The sequence below is a fragment of the Lissotriton vulgaris genome, chromosome 6 (genome assembly GCF_964263255.1).
Source record: "Lissotriton vulgaris chromosome 6, aLisVul1.2, whole genome shotgun sequence".
NCBI classification, from domain to species: domain Eukaryota; kingdom Metazoa; phylum Chordata; class Amphibia; order Caudata; family Salamandridae; genus Lissotriton; species Lissotriton vulgaris.
Window position 1 is genome coordinate 1,413,540,784 of NC_141694.1, and position 19,096 is coordinate 1,413,559,879.

At 48.1% G+C, this 19,096-nt stretch overlaps 1 protein-coding gene across 18 annotated transcripts in view; it reads right to left on the reverse strand.

Annotated features, from left to right (window-relative positions):
• Positions 1–17,442, reverse strand: part of REPS1 (RALBP1 associated Eps domain containing 1) — a 1,100,512-nt gene extending 1,083,070 nt beyond the window's left edge. For 12 of the 18 annotated variants that reach the window (XM_086927557.1, XM_086927549.1, XM_086927548.1 and 9 more), the window contains exon 1: positions 17,068–17,354. In XM_086927557.1, the coding sequence (XP_086783683.1) occupies positions 17,068–17,220 (153 nt within the window). In that variant the 5' untranslated portion in view covers positions 17,221–17,354. Of the gene's footprint in view, positions 1–17,067 lie in introns of all 18 variants that reach the window. The other 6 variants (XM_086927540.1, XM_086927556.1, XM_086927550.1 and 3 more) reach the window with 6 other exon arrangements.
• Positions 17,443–19,096: the final 1,654 nt, after the last annotated feature.

Genomic DNA, 19,096 nt, shown 5'->3' on the forward strand with positions numbered 1-19,096 from the left:
TGGTGGTGGACATGGTGGTGGACATGGTGGTGGTGGATGTGGTAGACATGGTGGTGGTGGATGTGCTGGATATGGTGGTGGTGGGCGTGGTGGTGGTGGATATGGTGGTGGACGTGGTGGTGGTGGGCGTGGTGGTGGTGGATATGGTGGTGGACGTGGTGGTGGTGGGCGTTGGGGTGGTAGTGGACGTGGTGGTAGTGGACGTGGTGGATATGGTGGTGGGCGTGGTGGTGGTGGGCGTGGTGGTGGATGTGGTGGACATGGTGATGGTGGATGTGGTGGACATGGTGATGGTGGATGTGGTGGACATGGTGGTGGATGTGGTGGATATGGCGGTGGTGGATGTGGTGGATATGGTGGTGGTGGATATGGTGGTGGGCGTGGTGGTGGTAGTGGACGTGGTGGTTGTGGACGTGGTGGTTGTGGACGTGGTGGTTGTGGACGTGTATGTGGTGCACATGGTGGTGGTGGATGTGGTGGATATGGTGGTGGACGTGGTGGACGTCGTAGTGGTGGTGGATGTGGTGGTGGTGGACGTGGTGGATATGGTGGTGAACGTGGTGGAGGTAGTGGACGTAGTGGGTGTGGTTGTGGTGGGCGTGGTGGATATGTTGGAGGTGGATGTGGTGCTGGTGGTGGGCATTGTTGTGGTAGTGGACATGGTGGTTGTGGATATGGTGGTGGTGGTTGTGGACGTGGTGGTTGACATGGTGGTGGTGGATGTGGTGAACATGGTGGTGGCGGATGTGGTGGACATGGTGGTGGTGGATGCGGTGGTGGATGTGGTGGATATGGTGGTGGTGGACGTGGTGGACGTGGTGGTGGATGTGGTGGTGGTGGGCGTGGTGGTGGTAGTGGACGTGGTGGGCGTGGTGGTGGTAGTGGACGTGGTGGGCGTGGTGGTGGTAGTGGACGTGGTGGGCGTGGTGGTGGTAGTGGACGTGGTGGGCGTGGTGGTGGTAGTGGACGTGGTGGGCGTGGTGGTGGTAGTGGACGTGGTGGTGGTAGTGGACGTGGTGGGCGTGGTGGTGGTAGTGGACGTGGTAGTGGACATGGTGGTTGTGGACGTGGTGGTGGACATGGTGGTGGTGGATGTGGTGGGCATGGTGGATGTGGTGGACATGGTGGTGGTGGATGTGGTGGTGGACGTGGTGGACGTCGTAGTGGTGGTGGTGGATGTGGTGGTGGTGGTGGACGTGGTGGTGGTGGACGTGGTGGTGGGCGTGGACGTGGTGGGCGTGGTGGTAGTGGACGTAGTGGTTGTGGACGTGGTGGTTGTGGACGTAGTGGTTGTGGACGTAGTGGTTGTGGACGTGGTGGTTGTGGACGTGGTGGTGGTGGATGTGGTGAACATGGTGGTGGTGGATGTGGTGAACATGGTGGTAGTGGATGTGGTGGACATGGTGGTGGTGGATGTGTTGGATGTGGTGGTGGGCGTGGTGGTGGTGGGCGTTGTGGTGGTAGAGGACGTGGTGGATGTGGACGTGGTGGTGGTGGATGTGGTGGTGGAGGATTTGGTGGATATGGTTATGGTGGTGGTGGATGTGGTGGATATGGTGGTGGACGTGGTAGTGGTGGTGGTGGTAGTGGACGTGGTGGTGATAGTGGACGTGGTGGTGGTGGAACTGGTGGTGGTGGAGCTGGTGGATAGGGTGGTGGACGTCATGGTTGTGGATGTGGTGGTGGTGGACGTGGTGGTGGTAGTGGACGTGGTGGTGGTAGTGGACGTGGTGGTGGTAGTGGACGTGGTGGTGGTAGTGGACGTGGTGGTGGTAGTGGACGTGGTAGTGGGCGTGGTGGTGGACGTGGTGGTGGACGTGGTGGTGGTAGTAGTGAACGTGGTGGTGGTAGTAGTGAACGTGGTGGTGGTAGTGGACGTGGTGGTGGTAGTGGACGTGGTGGTGGTAGTGGACGTGGTGGTGGTAGTGGACGTGGTGGTGGTAGTGGACGTGGTGGTGGTAGTGGACGTGGTGGTGGTGGTAGTGGACGTGGTGGTGGTGGAGGGTGTGGTAGTGGTGGTGTTATCAGTTGTAAGTGAGAGTTTGTTTGGGGCAGTAAGAAAGTGAGTGTGCTCGCAGCCGTGGTGTTGCAGTAATACCTGTGGGGCTCTTTTTCTGAACTTACGTGGAATACTGCCGAATTTGGGCCAAAAACCGGAGGACTTGCTAAAGGAGTGGGACTGCGAGGACCAGCAGTCTGTGCGTGAGAACATCGGCCACACCTGGGTCCTCTTCTCGCCCCCATCACTCTGTAGCATTTAGCGACTCGCGGCCCCCGCTTCGCGGGAGCCGCTGGCAGCCGTGGTGTTGCAGTCATTGGAATTCTGTGCCTAATACCTATGGGGCTCTTTTTCTGAACTTACGTGGAATACTGCCGAATTTGGGCCAAAAACCGGAGGACTTGCCGACTTGCTAAAGGAGTGGGACTGCGAGGACCAGCAGTCTGTGTGTGAGAACATTGGCCGCACCTGGGTCCTCTTCCTGCCCACATCACTTCCTATTTAGTTACGCATCTTCCCGCGTAACGCGGGACGAGGCCAGGCGAAGCCCGGGCCAAGCCCGGATAAGACAGGGCAGGGCCCCCCCCTTGGCCTCAACATTTGGATCTAGAGGGTAGGAGAAGCTTTTGTATCTGATTTGATCCAGGATTCGGAACAAAGTGCTTTCTTTATGAGCGTGGTACAAAAGGGGTGGTAATGGACGGAGCATCTGAACCAATCAAACACTCACACCCAGTCAAAAGATCTGGGTTTAATCCATCACCGTTCTTTAGCCTACTCTGCCACCCCAGTTCAGACATGGCTATATGCAAATCAGTCTGACCCTGTGCCTCCTGGGAACAGTCCAGCCCGAAATGCCAAGCCATGCCATCCCTGGACCGAGTGTGAGTGTTTGATTGATTCAGATGCTCCGTTCAAACCCAGCCCCTTTTGTACCGCTTTTGGCCGCCATAAGTGTGGCAGGGTATGCTCAGACGTGAGTCCCTTGCTCACTTTGCCACTGGATTCAAGCAAGCCGCGCTGAAGACGGCTGGAATGCCAGAAACCGGTCCTCGGAAGCTTGTTTCCGGTCCAGGGAAGACATGGCTTGGCAGTTCGGGCTGGACTGTTCCCATGAGGCACAGGGTCAGACTGATTTGCATATAGCCATGTCTGAACTGGGGTGGCAGAGTGGGCCAAAGAACGGTGATGGATTAAACCCAGATCTTTTGACTGGGTGTGAGTGTCCATCACCACCCCCCTTTGGTACTTCTTTATGAGGGTGACACTACCATACTGGTCATAGTACAAACATCCTTAGCCCAAACTGTGATTCAACTACTGTGGCACACTTGACTACCCCCTAGAAAATGATTACTACACCAGGAAAGGGTAAGAAAACCCAGGGAGGATGGGGGGGGGGGGGGGGGGGGGGCGGGGGAGTGCTAGGGGTACTCTGGACGCTTTTTTAACTAAGATTGTTTCGACTTTGGATCACGAAATTTCAGTTGCCGAGAGTCGTTTGTCATTAGAGTTCCAACAAAACAAGCGCTCATCCCTGGGCTCGATAATCCTGGCAACTTCTCCCTCTAAACAAAGCATACAGAGTAATGAGAATACCTTTAATACTGATATTAGTATTCCATTATTGCTTCAAGACAACTTCAATCACCATCTCCAGAGTAAACTAGGAGGGCACATTTCGACATAGTTAACTTGGATCCCTCCCTGGACATATCTTTGGAGGAGCCCTCATTACTACAGCTGCCTAACCCCACCCCGTGAACAAAAAGAGCAAAGCCCCACAAAAATTATTGGGACAAGGAGCGCCTCTGAAGAGGAAGAGAGGGGGGGGGGGGGGGGGGGGGGAACTCCCATCGGGGTAGGCGAACAAAAACACCTAGAACTTGTATAAGTCGCCCCACTAAACAAACTAAGTTAGGAACCCAGAAAAATTTGCCCCCAGTAGAATTAAACCTTCAGGGAACTAAGAATTTGCCCAAACCCCTACCCACTGAAACTGCCCCTAAGCAGTGTACAGTTGAGAATATAGAACATCTAGTTAGATCTTTACTTCTCCCATTACTTGAGAGGGTAAAACGGCTGGGTGATCAACTGAATACTTTAGAGGAAGTAACCACATTAAACACTAAACTCCTAAAGGACTTAACAGCCCATGGATCCAACAAGACGTGTGGAGGTCAGAAGCCCAACAGCAACCTTATCATAGGGGATATCCCATCTTGCTTTAAAAAACTTACCAAGGTGGCCAAGAAAGAAGTAATGGGGGCTAAGGAGACTAGGGGTAGAGGGTCAGCTAGCAATACTTCTAAACTATCACCACTTAATAAAGACGCATCTTCCAACAAGGCCCACCCTTCAGAAACAGCCACAAAAAGAATAGGATGTCATATAGACCTGCCCCCAGAACGGGCCCCATATGTTATAGTGCTCCCGGGGGTCCCAGAACTCACTGAAGGGAAGAGGGAAGGATACTTAGAATTAAAGAATAAAGTAGTCCACTGGCTCAGACAAAATAGGCCACTCCCACCCAACATGGATGGAGAAATAGCACACGTGAGAAAATTAGCCTGGGTGGGACAAAGACCTAAAGACATGAATGGGGACGTAATTATTATTAATTTTAGAGACCGGAGGGTGGTAACTCACATCGCTGACTGGTACGTGGAGAGGGGAGGTAGAGGTATATCGACTCGAGTCTTGAGCTATTTCTACCCCCAGTCGCTGATGACGCCTTATGGACCCGGTGTTTTTCTAACTAAATCTAAACATACCCCCCATGCACCTCACCCAATGAAGGTGTACCAACAGAGATCTACCTACCCTGCATTTAGGCACATACAAAGGACCAATAAGGGGTATGGGGGACAGTACCCAGCAAGTCCCCCATACCCCTCACTGGTCAAATTCCCCTAGACAACTAATACAATGTTTTTTCGGGATTGGATGATCTAGATTGACATCTTAGGACCACCTCAGCGGAGTACTTATTAAAATCTGTTACTCCTCCGTCCACAGTGTCAAATCAGACAAGGAGTAATGTAGTCCTGGACTGGGAAGGGGATCCAGGGCACTTAAACGACGTTGTTGGGATGAAGGCAGTAGCAGTTAGACAACAACAGAGGGTGACTACTGCGGTAGCCATGCCCACGGCTCCACAACTTTTGCCAGAAGCACAGGCCCAAATAGCCCCTTTTTTATCTAAGGGAGATAGAGAAAGCTCCACCCTGGAGAACATATGCGTTAAGCGGATGGATCCTACACTCAGCCTCCTCTCGTGGAATGTCGATGGTTTGGCAAGTAAGGTGTCCCAGCAACCATGGTTGGACGTAGTCACTGAACACAGCATAATTTGCTTACAGGAAACATGGTCTATAGAAGAAATACATATAATTGGGTATCAAACCTTTCATACCCCAGCCACGGCAAGCACACAGGGACGAAATAGAGGGGGTTTGACCACATATGTTTCCAAAAGAGGGGATATTAAAGTACTCAGGTTTCTGACCACCGATTTCTACCAAATCCTGATGATTAACTGGGGTCACCTAAATAATATGATTATAATAAACTTTTACAATAATGTGCCTCCTCACATGATAGAGGCCATAACTAACAAACTTTTGCTTAGCTTAACTACCCTAAAGGATCGGTCGGCAGGAGAAAAGGTCACGATCTGGGTTGGGGATTTTAAATTGTACTATCTGCCCTCACTGCTCTATGGGCATTTGCGGCCTAACTGAACATAGGGAAGATAGTCCCACTCACTTCACTCATACGAAACTTGGTAGTAGTTAAATAATATCCTCTTTCATTTTAACTTGTCCTTCGTAAATGAGTAATGCAGTCCAAGTATCTTGTTCCAGCCAACTTTTAACCGGAGGGGGACCAACTCCACTACTGACTTCACACTAATATCCACAGCCCATGCCGGGTTAATAGCAGCCGGGGAAACAGGTCAGGCCCTGTTTAGTGACCACTACCCTATATCCTTCAAATTAAAAGTTAAAGGGAACACACGAACCACAGTGGATAATCCACTTTATATACCAAAGATTAATTTGGCATCTAAAAACGGCTATACAATCAAGTGGGATAAGGTTGAACCATTAGGTTTTCAGAGAAAATTAGTCTCGACATCCCTTCAAGATATGTCGATCTACCTGGCACAGGATGAGGACCCAGATAAAGTCATGGCCTCCTTTTCTAAAATACAGGTAGCCGTAAAAACCCTACTGACTAGAGAATTTCGGGTTGGGGCAAATAAAGCTCACAGGTGGTTTGACCGTAAGTGTACCAAGCGTTAACAGCCCTTAAAAAGATTCTGCATGCAACACCAAGAAACCCTGAGCTAATCCGGCAAGCCAGAAAGACTTACAAAATGACAATTAAGTCCAGGAAAGCTTCATTGAAGAGAGAGGCCTGGGTGACCTTAAAAGAGGCATTGCACAGAAGAGACAACACGGCCTTCTGGAAGGCGGTAAACGCCCCTTACTTACAAACCCAAGATGCTGATTTTATAGATATAGAGATAACTGGGGATACATGGGTGACTCATTTTAAACATCTTTATGATAGAACCACTCTTGGTGACACCGCGAATGGTCCCAGCGACAGGACGGCTAGCCTTTATAACTGTAACCAATCTAGCTCATTTCCACTTCACATAATCTTTAGTTGTCAGGTGGTGACTACAGCTATAATAGATAGTCCATCTGGTAAGGCATCGGGCCCGGACGGTGTTCCAATCAACATTTGTAAGGCAGACTTAGACCTCTGGGCCCCTATGATCACGAATGTGTTAAACAAGGCTAATCAACAAGCTTTTATATCCTCTTGGTCCGATGCCATAGTCGTCCCAATCTTTTAAAAAGGTGATAGGAACGAACCCACGTGCTACCGGCCAATCTCACTCTTGGACACTTTGATGAAGGTGGCGGGCCAGATTATTCTAAACAGGATCCAAACTTGGGGGCAGAAAAATCATGTCATTTCGAGACTGCAGTATGGCTTTAGATCAGGCAAAGGGACCGTTTAACAGTGTTTAAACTTGGCCCTACTTATCTCCAAATATACCCAGGCAAAGAGCGGAACATTTTTTATCACCTTTATTGATTTAAGTTCCGCTTTTGACTGTGTTGATCATGAGTTATTATGGGTAATGCTCAGTGACATGGGCATTGACAGTCAAATCCTGTCCTTTATTAAAGAACTATACAGGGGTGCAGGAGCAAGGGTGAGGCACGGCCGCATGGGGGAGTGCTCAGACAAATTCCCTATACAGAGGGGGGTTATACGGGTGCATTTTAGCACCCCTACTATTCACCCTATATGTCAACTCTATCGGACAACATTTAAGGGACTTACAGCCCGACTACCCCACTATCAGCGGGACCCCGGTGCCAATATTATTATACACCGACGATGCGGCCTTAATGTCACGAACTAGAATAGGCCTACAGAGGACCATGGATAAATTTACCAGTTACATGAAGGACAAAGAGTCAATATAACAAAAACCTATACCATGTCCTGTGGGCAAGGGACAAAGAGGGCGCCCTGTCCAATTTTCCTCGATGGTAAAAGAATTGAAACCACGGATAGGTTTTCTTACCAGGAGTGAATTTTGACAGGAGGGGAAGATGGCAAGCAGCAGTGACCGCTAGACAACTAGCTTTTACACGCACCACCGGAGCTTTGAGTAATTCGCTGCAAAATTAGGGGGGAAACCAGTGAAAGAACTAATACACATTTACAAAGCCAAATGTGCTTCAACTGCTACATACGGCGCTAGCCTGTCGGGGACGGAAAATGCCCAATCGATACAACGCTGCGAAAATCAGTTTATTTGTTATCTATTGGGTGTCCCCAAATCCACTTCCACGTATATGAAACACATAGATGCTGGCCTCCCATACATCTCTGACATTATAAGGATTTCCCCAATACTTCTCTGGCATAAAGTTTGGGTTACACGTGAGACCTCATTAAACAGAGATTTAATTAATGACGGTCTTTCTCTCGATGGAGTAGCCAACATTAAATGGCTATCCCACGTAAGAAACCTGCTGAATGAGATAGGACACCCGGAATTCTTTGCCAGGCACCCGGAATTCTTTGCCAGACCAACTAGTATGGAGGTGGTTTCGAGAGGCTCGCTGAAAAAAATGGCTCTTGACCACCTAGCGAGTGTCAGGTGGAGTCTTGAAAAAGGGAAAAACACTATTCTTAGATACCAGCAAATCACCCTGCATGAGGGGCTACAAAGGTATCATTTCTGTATCAAGCCCATATGCTTGCATGCTTTTGTCTCGCTTTAGGCTGGGCACTTTTTTCCGTTTGATTACTTTCCCCCTTTGTAATAACTGGTCCGTGGACAACCTTGTATGTCCCTGTGATGATATTTCTTATCAATCGAACATACATTTGGTGCTGTTTTGTAAATTTTCAGACACCACAAAGGGCTTTCTTGTTACCTATCCTTAGGGCTTGGGGGATCCGAACATGTGCATCAGCCTTTACCAAGCTGCAACAGTTCGAAGAAGATTACGTTATCCATGCAGTAGCTAGTTTTTTTAAACTTGTGATTAAATTTCGGAATACTATGTGATGTTTAGCAATATACACTGTCTTAAATGTTTTTAAGTGATTTGAGGTGACATGGGTTTTTTTACAAACTATATGAAACATTTTTAACTGTGATATTTTTGAAATTAAGGAACATTGATTAAGCTTTTATCGATTATGTACATTGTAAAATGTGTTTTTTATATTATGCGCTTTTATGATTTTGACTTCTGAAATCGAATAAAGCTTGTTTTTGAATGCGAGTTAGTAATAGTGAGTATAAGAGAGTAAGTGTGCAAGGGTAATTTTGAGACATTGAGTTAGATCGACTGAGATAGACTGTTTTAAATATGGTTTGTTAGTGACTGTGATTGAGTGAGTTAGTGACTGTGAGAGATTGTTAGTGAGTGTGAGCGAGTTAGTGTTTGAGCGCGTGCGAGATAGATAGTGACACAGAGTGCCAGTGTAAAAAAAATTTTGCAAAGGTATTTTTGTGAGTGGGTTAGTGATATTGTGAGAATGTGACTGTTTTTGATAGTTTGTTAGTGAGAATGAGTGACTGATTCAGTTAGTCCGAGAGAGTATTAGAGTTAGCTAGTGTGATAGAGTGTGAGAGTTAGTTATTGAGACAGTGTTGTAGAGACGTACTTTGTTATTGTTAGTGAGAGAGTTTGTTAGTAAGAGTTTATTAGTGAGTTATTTAGTGAGAGAGAGTGGGTGAGTCAGTATGTGATAGAGAGTGGCAGAGTTATTTAGTGATAGTGAGTGGAAGTGGAAGAGGTATTTATTTATCCCAATTGAGCGTGAGAGCTAGTTAGTTATTGAGAGAGATCGGAATAGTTAGTTAGTAAGTTATTTATGGAGAGTGGTTGATTTAGTTAGTTTGTGATAGAGAGTGTTAGAGTTAGTGAGTCAGACCGAGAGGCGCCTGTTGTCTGTTTAGAGCAGAGAGGAAGGAGCTGGAGAAGCAGAATTCACGCGCTGCCATGGGATAAGGGAGGGGGTAGTGAAGGAGGATGGCTCTCTCTGCCTTGTGCCCCAGTGGCGCCTGTTGTTAGTTTCCTGCGAACACTTGCTAATTGAGCGTTGTAGCTGTGGAAAGCAAAGACAGACACAGAGATGTGCACTAAGAAAATGTAGAATAGTATTTTGTTGACCAAAAAAAAACATAATCACACCTGCTGTGACCTTACCTAAATACTTAATCTGATAACAACTGGCACAGAGGATATTACCTAATAATCGACAAAGATACAAATGGTATTCCTTGTGGAGGATGGCTTTGGGAAAATATCACTATTCTCATTTGCCAAATCCATGCGCTCAATGTATTTATCAATAAAAAGACGGTAATGTTTGTTTAACAAGGAAACCATGTGTCAGCTGGGGACAAATAAAGCTGCCTTTCGTGAAAAAGTACGTCATGCCACAGAATTCACTTTATAAAATGCAATCTAAAATGCACGAGCTCTCTATATTTTGAAACAACAAGCCGGTAATGTTTGACTAAGAACGAAACCATGTGTCAGCTGGAGACAAGGCTGACTTGCGTGAACAAGGTACTCAATAAACATAACTGCCAAATACTACAATATCTCATTCTAAGCAGCAGAACTAGAATTATTTACACAGAAACAGTTCAGCAGAAGCTCCATTCAGTCATCATAGTACATAAAGCTGCAGTGTAGGTGCCATTGCATACAGCACAGAACATGGGGTGGCAGCAGCGGACAATGCAGAGAGAAATTGGTTTTTTAAGCCATACTTAAGTTCATTGGAACAACAGAATGCAATAAGTGTTGTCAGTCTATGAGGCTAGTGGTACGGTTCACAAGTGAGCCAGTCAATGGGCATAAAAAACAAGGAGGTTATATAGATTTTAAATAATCATAGATGCACTTAGAAAGACCGTGCAAGCAGCACGGTGGCACTTAAGCACGTCTCCCTCTTTATTACAAATTCGAGGCAGCCATGCTGGACAGCTGAATATAACAGTAAATAGCACGTGGAGTAAATCTTCACGGCCATCATTAAGATGAGTAAATATATCTAATGCAGTGAGGAATGGACTACATCTTTAGAGGGTGAATCCCTGGCCTAGCCACCGAAAACCTGAATTAAAATCCAGACTTATGCAATACAACAATACTCAACACTAGGCAAATCATTTCATTTCACTCCACACAACTTCCAGTAAGCAAAAAACAGCAGTACTGCCGATGAAATGTGACAGGATGGAAGACAACACTTGAAGAAATTACTCTGATTCTGGGGAAATTACTTCACCCCCCTACATAACAAATTGCAATTGTCTGAAATAAGTACTACCAGGATTCAACGGGTTAATATTTTAAAAAGGAGGTCATCTGGGATTGTACGACAAAAAAAAGCCTAGCATTGGAGCGCCCAGGATAGACAACACACATAATTGCTGTAAACAACTATGAAATTAACATTAAAAACAAAGGCAACAAGGGCTGTTAGAGCCGGTCCACCAGCATGGCAACATACAAGTGGGATCCTCTTTTTGTCACAAATCTGAGAAGTTGACTCTTGACAAATAAATGAAAAGCAAAGGACCACACAGTGAAGCTTCTATGTAGCTCCAGAGAGCCGTGGACACACGTTAGGAGCAGGGTCAAAGTGCTGCTCTGGTGGACCTTAGATCCGAGATAAAATCCCAAGTTTTGAACGGATTATTGCAGCCAAACAATTCCATCTACCCTGCTCCATCTTGTAAAATTATAAATGCAGTAGTTGTTGCGCTCCAAGGTGGCAGCAGAACAATCAAGCATCCTGGTGATTTTAAGGCTGAGCTGCCGACAAGGTGGTATGCCGGTGAGGCAGGCCATAGACACAGGGGCATAAAAGTTTCAAGAAGTCTTTCGGATAGGTGAAAGGGAGAGATCTGAAATTTTCTACCAACAGTGCAAGAAAAACTGACAGGAAACCATAGCATAAGCCCGGTCACTTATGCCACCAGGGTCTTATGTATGCTTTCTAGGACTGTAAACATACAGAAAGAAAAGGCCTTTGACTTCCAAAATCACACTCTCTAAGGACAGTACAAGTGGAATAAAATGCTGTTCTGCAGCGCTAAACAATAGCGCCAATGACTTAAGATCGAGAAGCAGCCATGGGCACCCTTCAGTGACTGCAGCACACATGGGCAGCTGGCAGGGCATTCCTCCTCTGAGAGGCATTAGGACCCGCTGAATGACAAAGGGAGTATACGCGCCGGCAACAGCCGAGGGAAAGGCGGCCAGTGAGGGCACAGAAAGAAAGAATACTTTTAGAAGGGCGGGTGACTGCGAAAAAAACAAGCATTGGCGCCGCACGGCTGTAAATGTGACGCCGCGCGGCAATAAAAAAAAACAAGTCGGGCGGGGGAGAAGGGGAGTGAGCGAGTGGGAGGGAAGCGCTGGCTCTCAGCATTGCGTGGGCGGGGGGCGCATTCCTTTGAAGTGTGAAGCAGGCAGGCGGCTTGGGAAGCAAATGGAAAGCGCGTGTACGGACACACATGCACTCGGCGCAATCCGCCTGGTTTAGCGTTCCTGGTTTCAACTCAATAGTCTCGACCTCTGCAATGCGCAAGCGCATTGGCAGAGGTTGAGACCTAAAAATTTTACAGGGGCATTCTAGTTAGTCTCACATTTCACTCATACAAAACCAGAGAACTTCAGCAGTTAGTTACCTGAGCGAACTATAACTTGTATATATACATATATTTTACACACACACACACACACACACACACACACACACACCCAATCTTGCTTTCAGTCAAATTGTAGTACGAAAACAGCTACATTTCGATGTCACAGATGACACACTTGAGATTCTGGAAAACAGTGATGTCCTTCTGATGGTCTTACTTTACTTACTAGTGGCCTAGGAAACTTTTGAATCTGGGATGATTACACATACTAAGGGAGTGTCTCTTCACTTTGCACTCAAAATACCTGGCCACCCTTACGCGACCTATGCCAGCTTCACAGGGCTACTGACGTTCTTTGACCGGTGATTGGTGGGAGACTTAATTCATTGGATTTATGATCCCCTGATGAAGGGCTAATCCGGCCCAAATGGGTTGGGGTGGGACAGCTTCATTTTTGGTTTTTGAACAAGCTCTTTGACTTTTGAAATTTGTACTGATTACTCAATATGGATATGAATGACAATTACCTACAACAACTTCAATGGTAATTGCTGAATTAAAAAATTGATTCCAAAATGTTGAGTCTTCAATCGTGATTAAGATTTGTGAACTTTACTTAGGTTTATCCTTCGTCCTCTATCAGACAAATCCCCAGAGTGCATGACTAACTTCAACCTAAACATGCGGGCCCACACAACCAAAATCCTATAAAATGTCAATCTTTTAACTTCACCTCTTCAGGAATATCAAACATGTCCAGGCTTAATTTCACCAAGAGGGTCAATATTTAGTCCTAGCACACATCATCAGTGGCACTGCAACTCTGGTGTTACTTTTCAAAGAGACCCTTGCCCCTTCAGAAGGGGTTTTACCCACGACAATCAGTTGCAAGCAAAGAAAAAATTTTCATATCTGCCCCTTCTACAGAATACTTTTAGAAGCCATAATTATTTTCAAGGATATTTCAACACATTTACAAAGCAATACATCTCCAGCAACTCCTCTTGGCTTCAGGGAAGCCAGAATCAAATCTCATCTGCTGCTACAAATTTCAATTCCAAGGCAAAAGTGAAAACTTCAAACTATCTCCAGCTATGCACGCAAATACTAACACTTCTTGCCGGAAATCCCATAACTGAGCTTCTATCTTTTCATTCAGCAAGTTATGAAGATCAACGATTTAAAGGAACATTGAGTCCTGCTTTAGTCAGTTATGCTACCCTGTTAGTTTATGTTCTGCTCTTGCTTCATGTACAATACTACACTACATAAGGGTTAAGTCTACATTATATAAACAAATTGGGCATGCAGGCGAAAGATGGGAGCAAATACAAAATGGGGTACTGTTGCAAGCGGAAATGGTGATATGCTCAAAGGGAGAACCACTGGTCAAGCAGGGGGGAGGGGAAGAACCATCAGGGGAGACACTGAGAGCACAAGGATAGATACTAAGGGTACAGCAGAAGAAGTTTTTTTTTTCCATTTTTAATTAATGCAAAAAAAGCTCTGGAGGGAATCAGAATGACTCAATACATGGAGCAATGATTTTGACGTTAACAGTTGTTTTGTATACAATTAACAAGAATAAGACTTTGTACTTTCATTTGATCCTCACTTCCAAAATATGTAGGTTGCCCTATTATTTCTAACAGACATTTACCAGTATTCATTTTCCAAATAAGCAATTAACAGTCTTGAAGAAAACATGCAGATTATTCAGGATCACACAGCCATTTTCAAAGGCAGACTACTAAGTCTGCAGGTAACATTAGATCAATGGGAGATGTGACACAGGACATAGAGGTTATTAATGGAAGAAGTGCATTTTCAGAGATAGCTTAAATTGGTTCAAAAAGTTTCAAGTAGAGAGTTTCATGACTTCTGCAGAAGGCCGGAATAAAACTGAGAAATTGAGAAGGGAGGGGGTCTGAACCCTTGGTCACGTGAGGCACACAAAGAAAGTGTGTTTGCGGGGGTGCGCAAGAGGAGGAGATCCAGTGGTATGTAAGGAAGCCACAATGAGGTGTGGGGTGCAAGTAGGAGCACAAAGGTTGTAGGGCGAGTGTGCGGGCAACGGGTGGGGAGTGCCTGTGGGAGCACAAAGGGTAAAGAGCGCCAGCGGGGGGTAAAGGGTGTGGACTGCCATCAGGAGCGCAAAGGGGTGATGGCGCCAGCGGGAGTGCAAAGAGGTGTGGGGCGCCTGCGAGAGCGCAAAGAGGTGTGAGGCACCTACACAAAGGCGTGTTTGGCACCTGCACAAAGGGGTGTGGGGCACCTGCACAAAGGGGTGTGGGGCGCCAGCGGGAGCGTAAAGGGGTGTAGGGCGGGAGCGCAAAGGGGTGTAGGGCGCCAGTGGGAGCGCAAAGGGGTGTGGTACACCAGCGGGAAGGCTAAGGGGTGTGGGACGCAAGCGGGAAGGCAAAGGGGTGATAGGTTTTGCATTTCCCGCCCCTCAATTCCTTCAACATGATGACGTATAAGTTAGCATAGTGTGTCTAACCGAATAATATGTTGCATATGTATTTAGGACTAATTGGTTATTTTCATGTTCCAGTTAGTAATTTCTTAGCTTAGCTCCTGTGCCGCCATCTTGGGAACATGTCTCCGCGGCCAGACTGCAATGCTCCCTCCCATATGAGCAGAAAATCCCTGGTCTCAGCATTTCTTGCCATGAGTTGGTATTTGAAGAAAACTAACAACGAAATATGTCTGTTTGCTATCAGTAATGTTCCCATGCCCGGGAGGAGCAGAGTCTCGGCTCCGTGGCCTTGGGGGTGATAACAGAGCCATCCTCCCATAGGTGCAGAGGCTTCATGTGTGAGCTCATTGTTCACCATTTCTCCAGTCCTGAACTTTTCCATTAGGGGCGTGACTAATGTTGCTATACCGTGATATAATGTATTGTCATTTTGAGAACTGGCAGTCCTCTCAGTGTACTCCTTGGGGTGCAGTCCTGACGGGGCCTCTCTATAGAGAAAATAATGGCCTAATAAATATTTTCCAATTCTTCTCCACTGACTGGCTGGCTTATTTTATGGAATTATATCTGAGTAAGGTAAGTTTGCTCAGGTGGTTTTGAGCCACACTTATCAGGGGTGTGGGACGCAAGCGGGAGCGCAAAGGGATGTGGAGTGCCAGCGGGAGCGCAAAGGGGTGTGGAGCACCAGCAGGAGCGCAAAGGGGTGTGGAGCGGAAGCGCAAGAAGTGAGGGGGTGCTAATGGCATCACTAGAACAGCGTGATTTCAATTGCAGCAGAAGAAGTTGGGGGGCAATTGGTGCACAAGAAATTTAAAGTGCTAAAATAAGCACAAGAAATTTGGGATGCCAACTGGAGACTAAGGGGCATGGGAGCACAAGGGGTGTGGATTGCCAGCGGGAGCACAAGGGGTGGAGGGCACAAGCGGGAGCAGAAGGGAAGCAGGGTGCCAGCCAGGAGAAGGGACGAGGGGTGCCAGCCGGCGGGAGCGCAAGGGATGCGGGGTGCCAGCCGGCGGGAGCGCAAGGGATGTGGGGTGCGAGCCAACGCAAGGGATGCGGGGTGCCAGGCAGCTGGAACGCAAGGGATACGGTGTGCCAGCCAGCGGGAGCGCAAAGGATGCGGGGTGCCAGCCGGCGGGAGCGCAAGGGATGCGGGGTGCCAGCCAGCGGGAGCACAAGGGATGCGGTGTGCCAGCCAGCGGGAGCACAAGGGATGCGGTGTGCCAGCCAGCGGGAGCACAAGGGATGCGGTGTGCCAGCCAGCGGGAGCACAAGGGATGCGGTGTGCCAGCCAGCGGGAGTGCAAGGGATGCGGGTGCCAGCCAGCTGGAGCACAAGGGATGTGGTGTGCTAGCCAGCGGGAGCACAAGGGATGCAGGGTGCCAACCAGCGGGAGCACAAGGGATGCAGGGTGCCAACCAGCTGGAGTACAAGGGATGCAGGGTGCCAACCAGCTGGAGTTCAAGGGATGCAGGATGCCAGCCAGCGGGAGCACAAGGGGCATGGGGTGCCAGCGGGAGCACAAGGGGCATGGGGTGCCAGAGGGAGCCCAAGGGGCATGGGGTGCCAGCAGGAGCACAAGGGGCGTGGGGTGCCAGCAGGAGCACAAGGGGCGTGGGGTCCCAAAGTTAGTGCAAGTGTCATGGGGTGCAAAATGGAAAGAAAGAAGTGTGCGGTGCCAAGGGAAGGACAAGAAGTGTAGTGTGCCAAGGAGTGGACAAGTGCACTGTGCCAATGGAAGCACAGGACTGTTGTGCCAATGGAAGCACAGGACTGTTGTGCCAATGGAAGCACAGGACTGTTGTGCCAATGGAAGCACAGGACTGTTGTCCCAATAAGAAGCACAGGAGTGTTGTGTCGCTAGAAGCACGGAGGGTGTGGGGGTGTTATTGGGAGCCCAAGGAATTTGGGGTGACAGATGGCTGGCAATGGAACGAATACCTGAGCCTGCGAGGGCACTGGAGCTCAGAGGGTGGAAGGTGGGTACTCAAAGCACATTAAGGGGGCCCTAGGTGTTTAAATAAGGACACTCGGGATCTATAAAATTTCGAAAGTGGGCGTTCCAGGACGATAGAAGACCAGTAATGAAGTGTGTGATGGAGCTATGGAAGGGTGGTGTCTGAGGTAGACGCTGGCAGAATGGGGCGTGGGCGAACACTTGCAGAGTGGTGTGTTGAACACTTGCAGGGTAGAGTCTGAGGGGATACTAGCAGATAGGAGTAGGAGGAGATACTAGCAGAGTGAGTGTCAGGAAACAGTGGCTTAGCATGGATTCAAGTATACAAGGGGGCTTAAGTGTCCATGGGCTTAAGCGTGCACGTGCTAAGTATCTCCTCCCCTGACCCCACTTCAACCTCCAACTACCTGCAAGCTCTGCTCCCCCGGTAGCTGTGCGGCCCGCAGCAACTCCAACACGCGCCCGTTATTAGCAACCTTTTTGCTGCTCTCGGTGTCACAGAAGGTGAAGAGTTCGCCATAGTAACGCTGTTCGGCCTCGGTCAGCGTCAGCCCCTCCATGCTGCCCCCGCGCTTCGCTCACTGCCGCCCAGGCACCAGCGCCATTCACTGCGCTCGTGACGTCACGGTACCGTCTGACAGCCCAAAAGGCACCCGGATGTGCGCCCCGCAACTGCACCCTTCACGAGCCGTGTCTGAGCTAATCTTCAGTGACGTATAGGGCCACCTACTGGTTACTCCAGAAACTGTAGCCGGTAGAGTCTGGCCTGATCTCTGCTCTCTATAGAAAGCCCAAGCTCTCTAGAAATGACTCTAAAACAAGCCCAGCCCACAAAACACAACTGAAAAGCAACACATTTCACAGACGCTATCCGATCTCTTGGGAATAAGAAGTTTGGCAAAATCAGCCGTCTGTCTGTTTTAAAAAAAAAAAGATTTTGAACACTATTTTGTTGTATTGTGAGTGACGGTGCTGCTGCAAATTTCAGGTTCCACTTCCACTAAAATCGCTTGTGAGATTATTAATGAACCTTATGTAAAAAAAAATGTTTGTTAGCTAAATCGCAAAGATTCAAATGGTAAGGAGAAGACAAGCAGTTGCAATGTAATCAGTCTCGCATTTGAGAAAGTTAGAGCTATTGGCGTTGTACATGATAATGTTTTTAACTTTCGTTTTTTTTGTCTGCAGTGCAGTGATTATTTAGAAAACGTGAGTTAGAACTATTGGTGTTGTAAATGTAAATATTTTGTATTTATGTAATGTGGAGTGGATGTGTGTGGTATGCAGTGTAATTATGTGGTTAGTGGTTATGTGGTACTTAGGGGCTCATTAGGATTGCGGTTTTTCCGCATCCTCGGGGCCGGCGGAAGCCACCGCCGGCCCTGAGGATGCGGAAAAACCGCAGCGGACTGACCAAAGACCCACCGCCACATTAGGATGGCTGGTGGGTCCTGGTTTCCGTCCGCAGCTTTTCCGCCGCGGCTGGCTTACAACCGCGGCGGAAAAGCTCTAATCTGGTGACGGTGTCTCTCAGACACCGTCAAGCAGATTAGGATGGGATGCAAAACATGCTTTTCCGCGGCGGCTTTTCCGCCGTGGAAAAGCATGTGTAACTTCACTGCGGGGGCCTGTTGCGGGCCCCCTAGGTGAAGGGTGGGTGGGGGGTGCACATGGGGGGTACCTATGGTACCCCCCTGCATATGTATGCAGACAGCGGCAGGCACCGCAAGGTGCCTGCCTCTTTCTGCATGCAAATGCAATGACTGCATTTTTAACATTGCCGCGGGTGCAGCTTGAAGCCGCACCCGCCGCAATGTTAAAAATAGAGGATGTGACCGCCAGGGTGGCGGTCACATCCTAATCGCACAGGAGGCGACTCCGCAGCCCATGCGGACGTCCCCTCCTCCTCAGTGATCGTGGACGGACGCAAGTCCGTCCGCGATCATAATCGGCCCCTAAGTGTGTATGAATTATGTTGAGGGGGAAAGTGTGTTATGGAGAGCAATTATGTGGTACGATATTTTGTGTTGTGGAGTGTTATGTAGTGGAGTTTAATTTTATGGCAAGACCGGAGGCTCCTATTATGCTTTCTTATCTTGCATTTATTATCACAGCAGCCAAGATAAATGAAAAACGACAGTTCCCAGGGGCCCAGGTAAACAAACTGGCCAATGAGAACGCAAGAAAAACGAGTCCTCATAACCAATCATAACATAGCAACCTATAAAACGTCACACCTGACTGCGTAGCTTCCTCTTTTCTTGCTGCTTGCAGTCAGATAAGTGATTTATATTTGTGCTCCCATTGTTTCAAATATTGTTAAGTGGGCATTTTCATATACTGTGTTTATTTACCTGTATTCTTGTTACTTACTGCGAATTGTATGCTCTGCTGCCTTAGCGAGGTTGTTTGCCGCGTCCACACTGACCCGCTCTT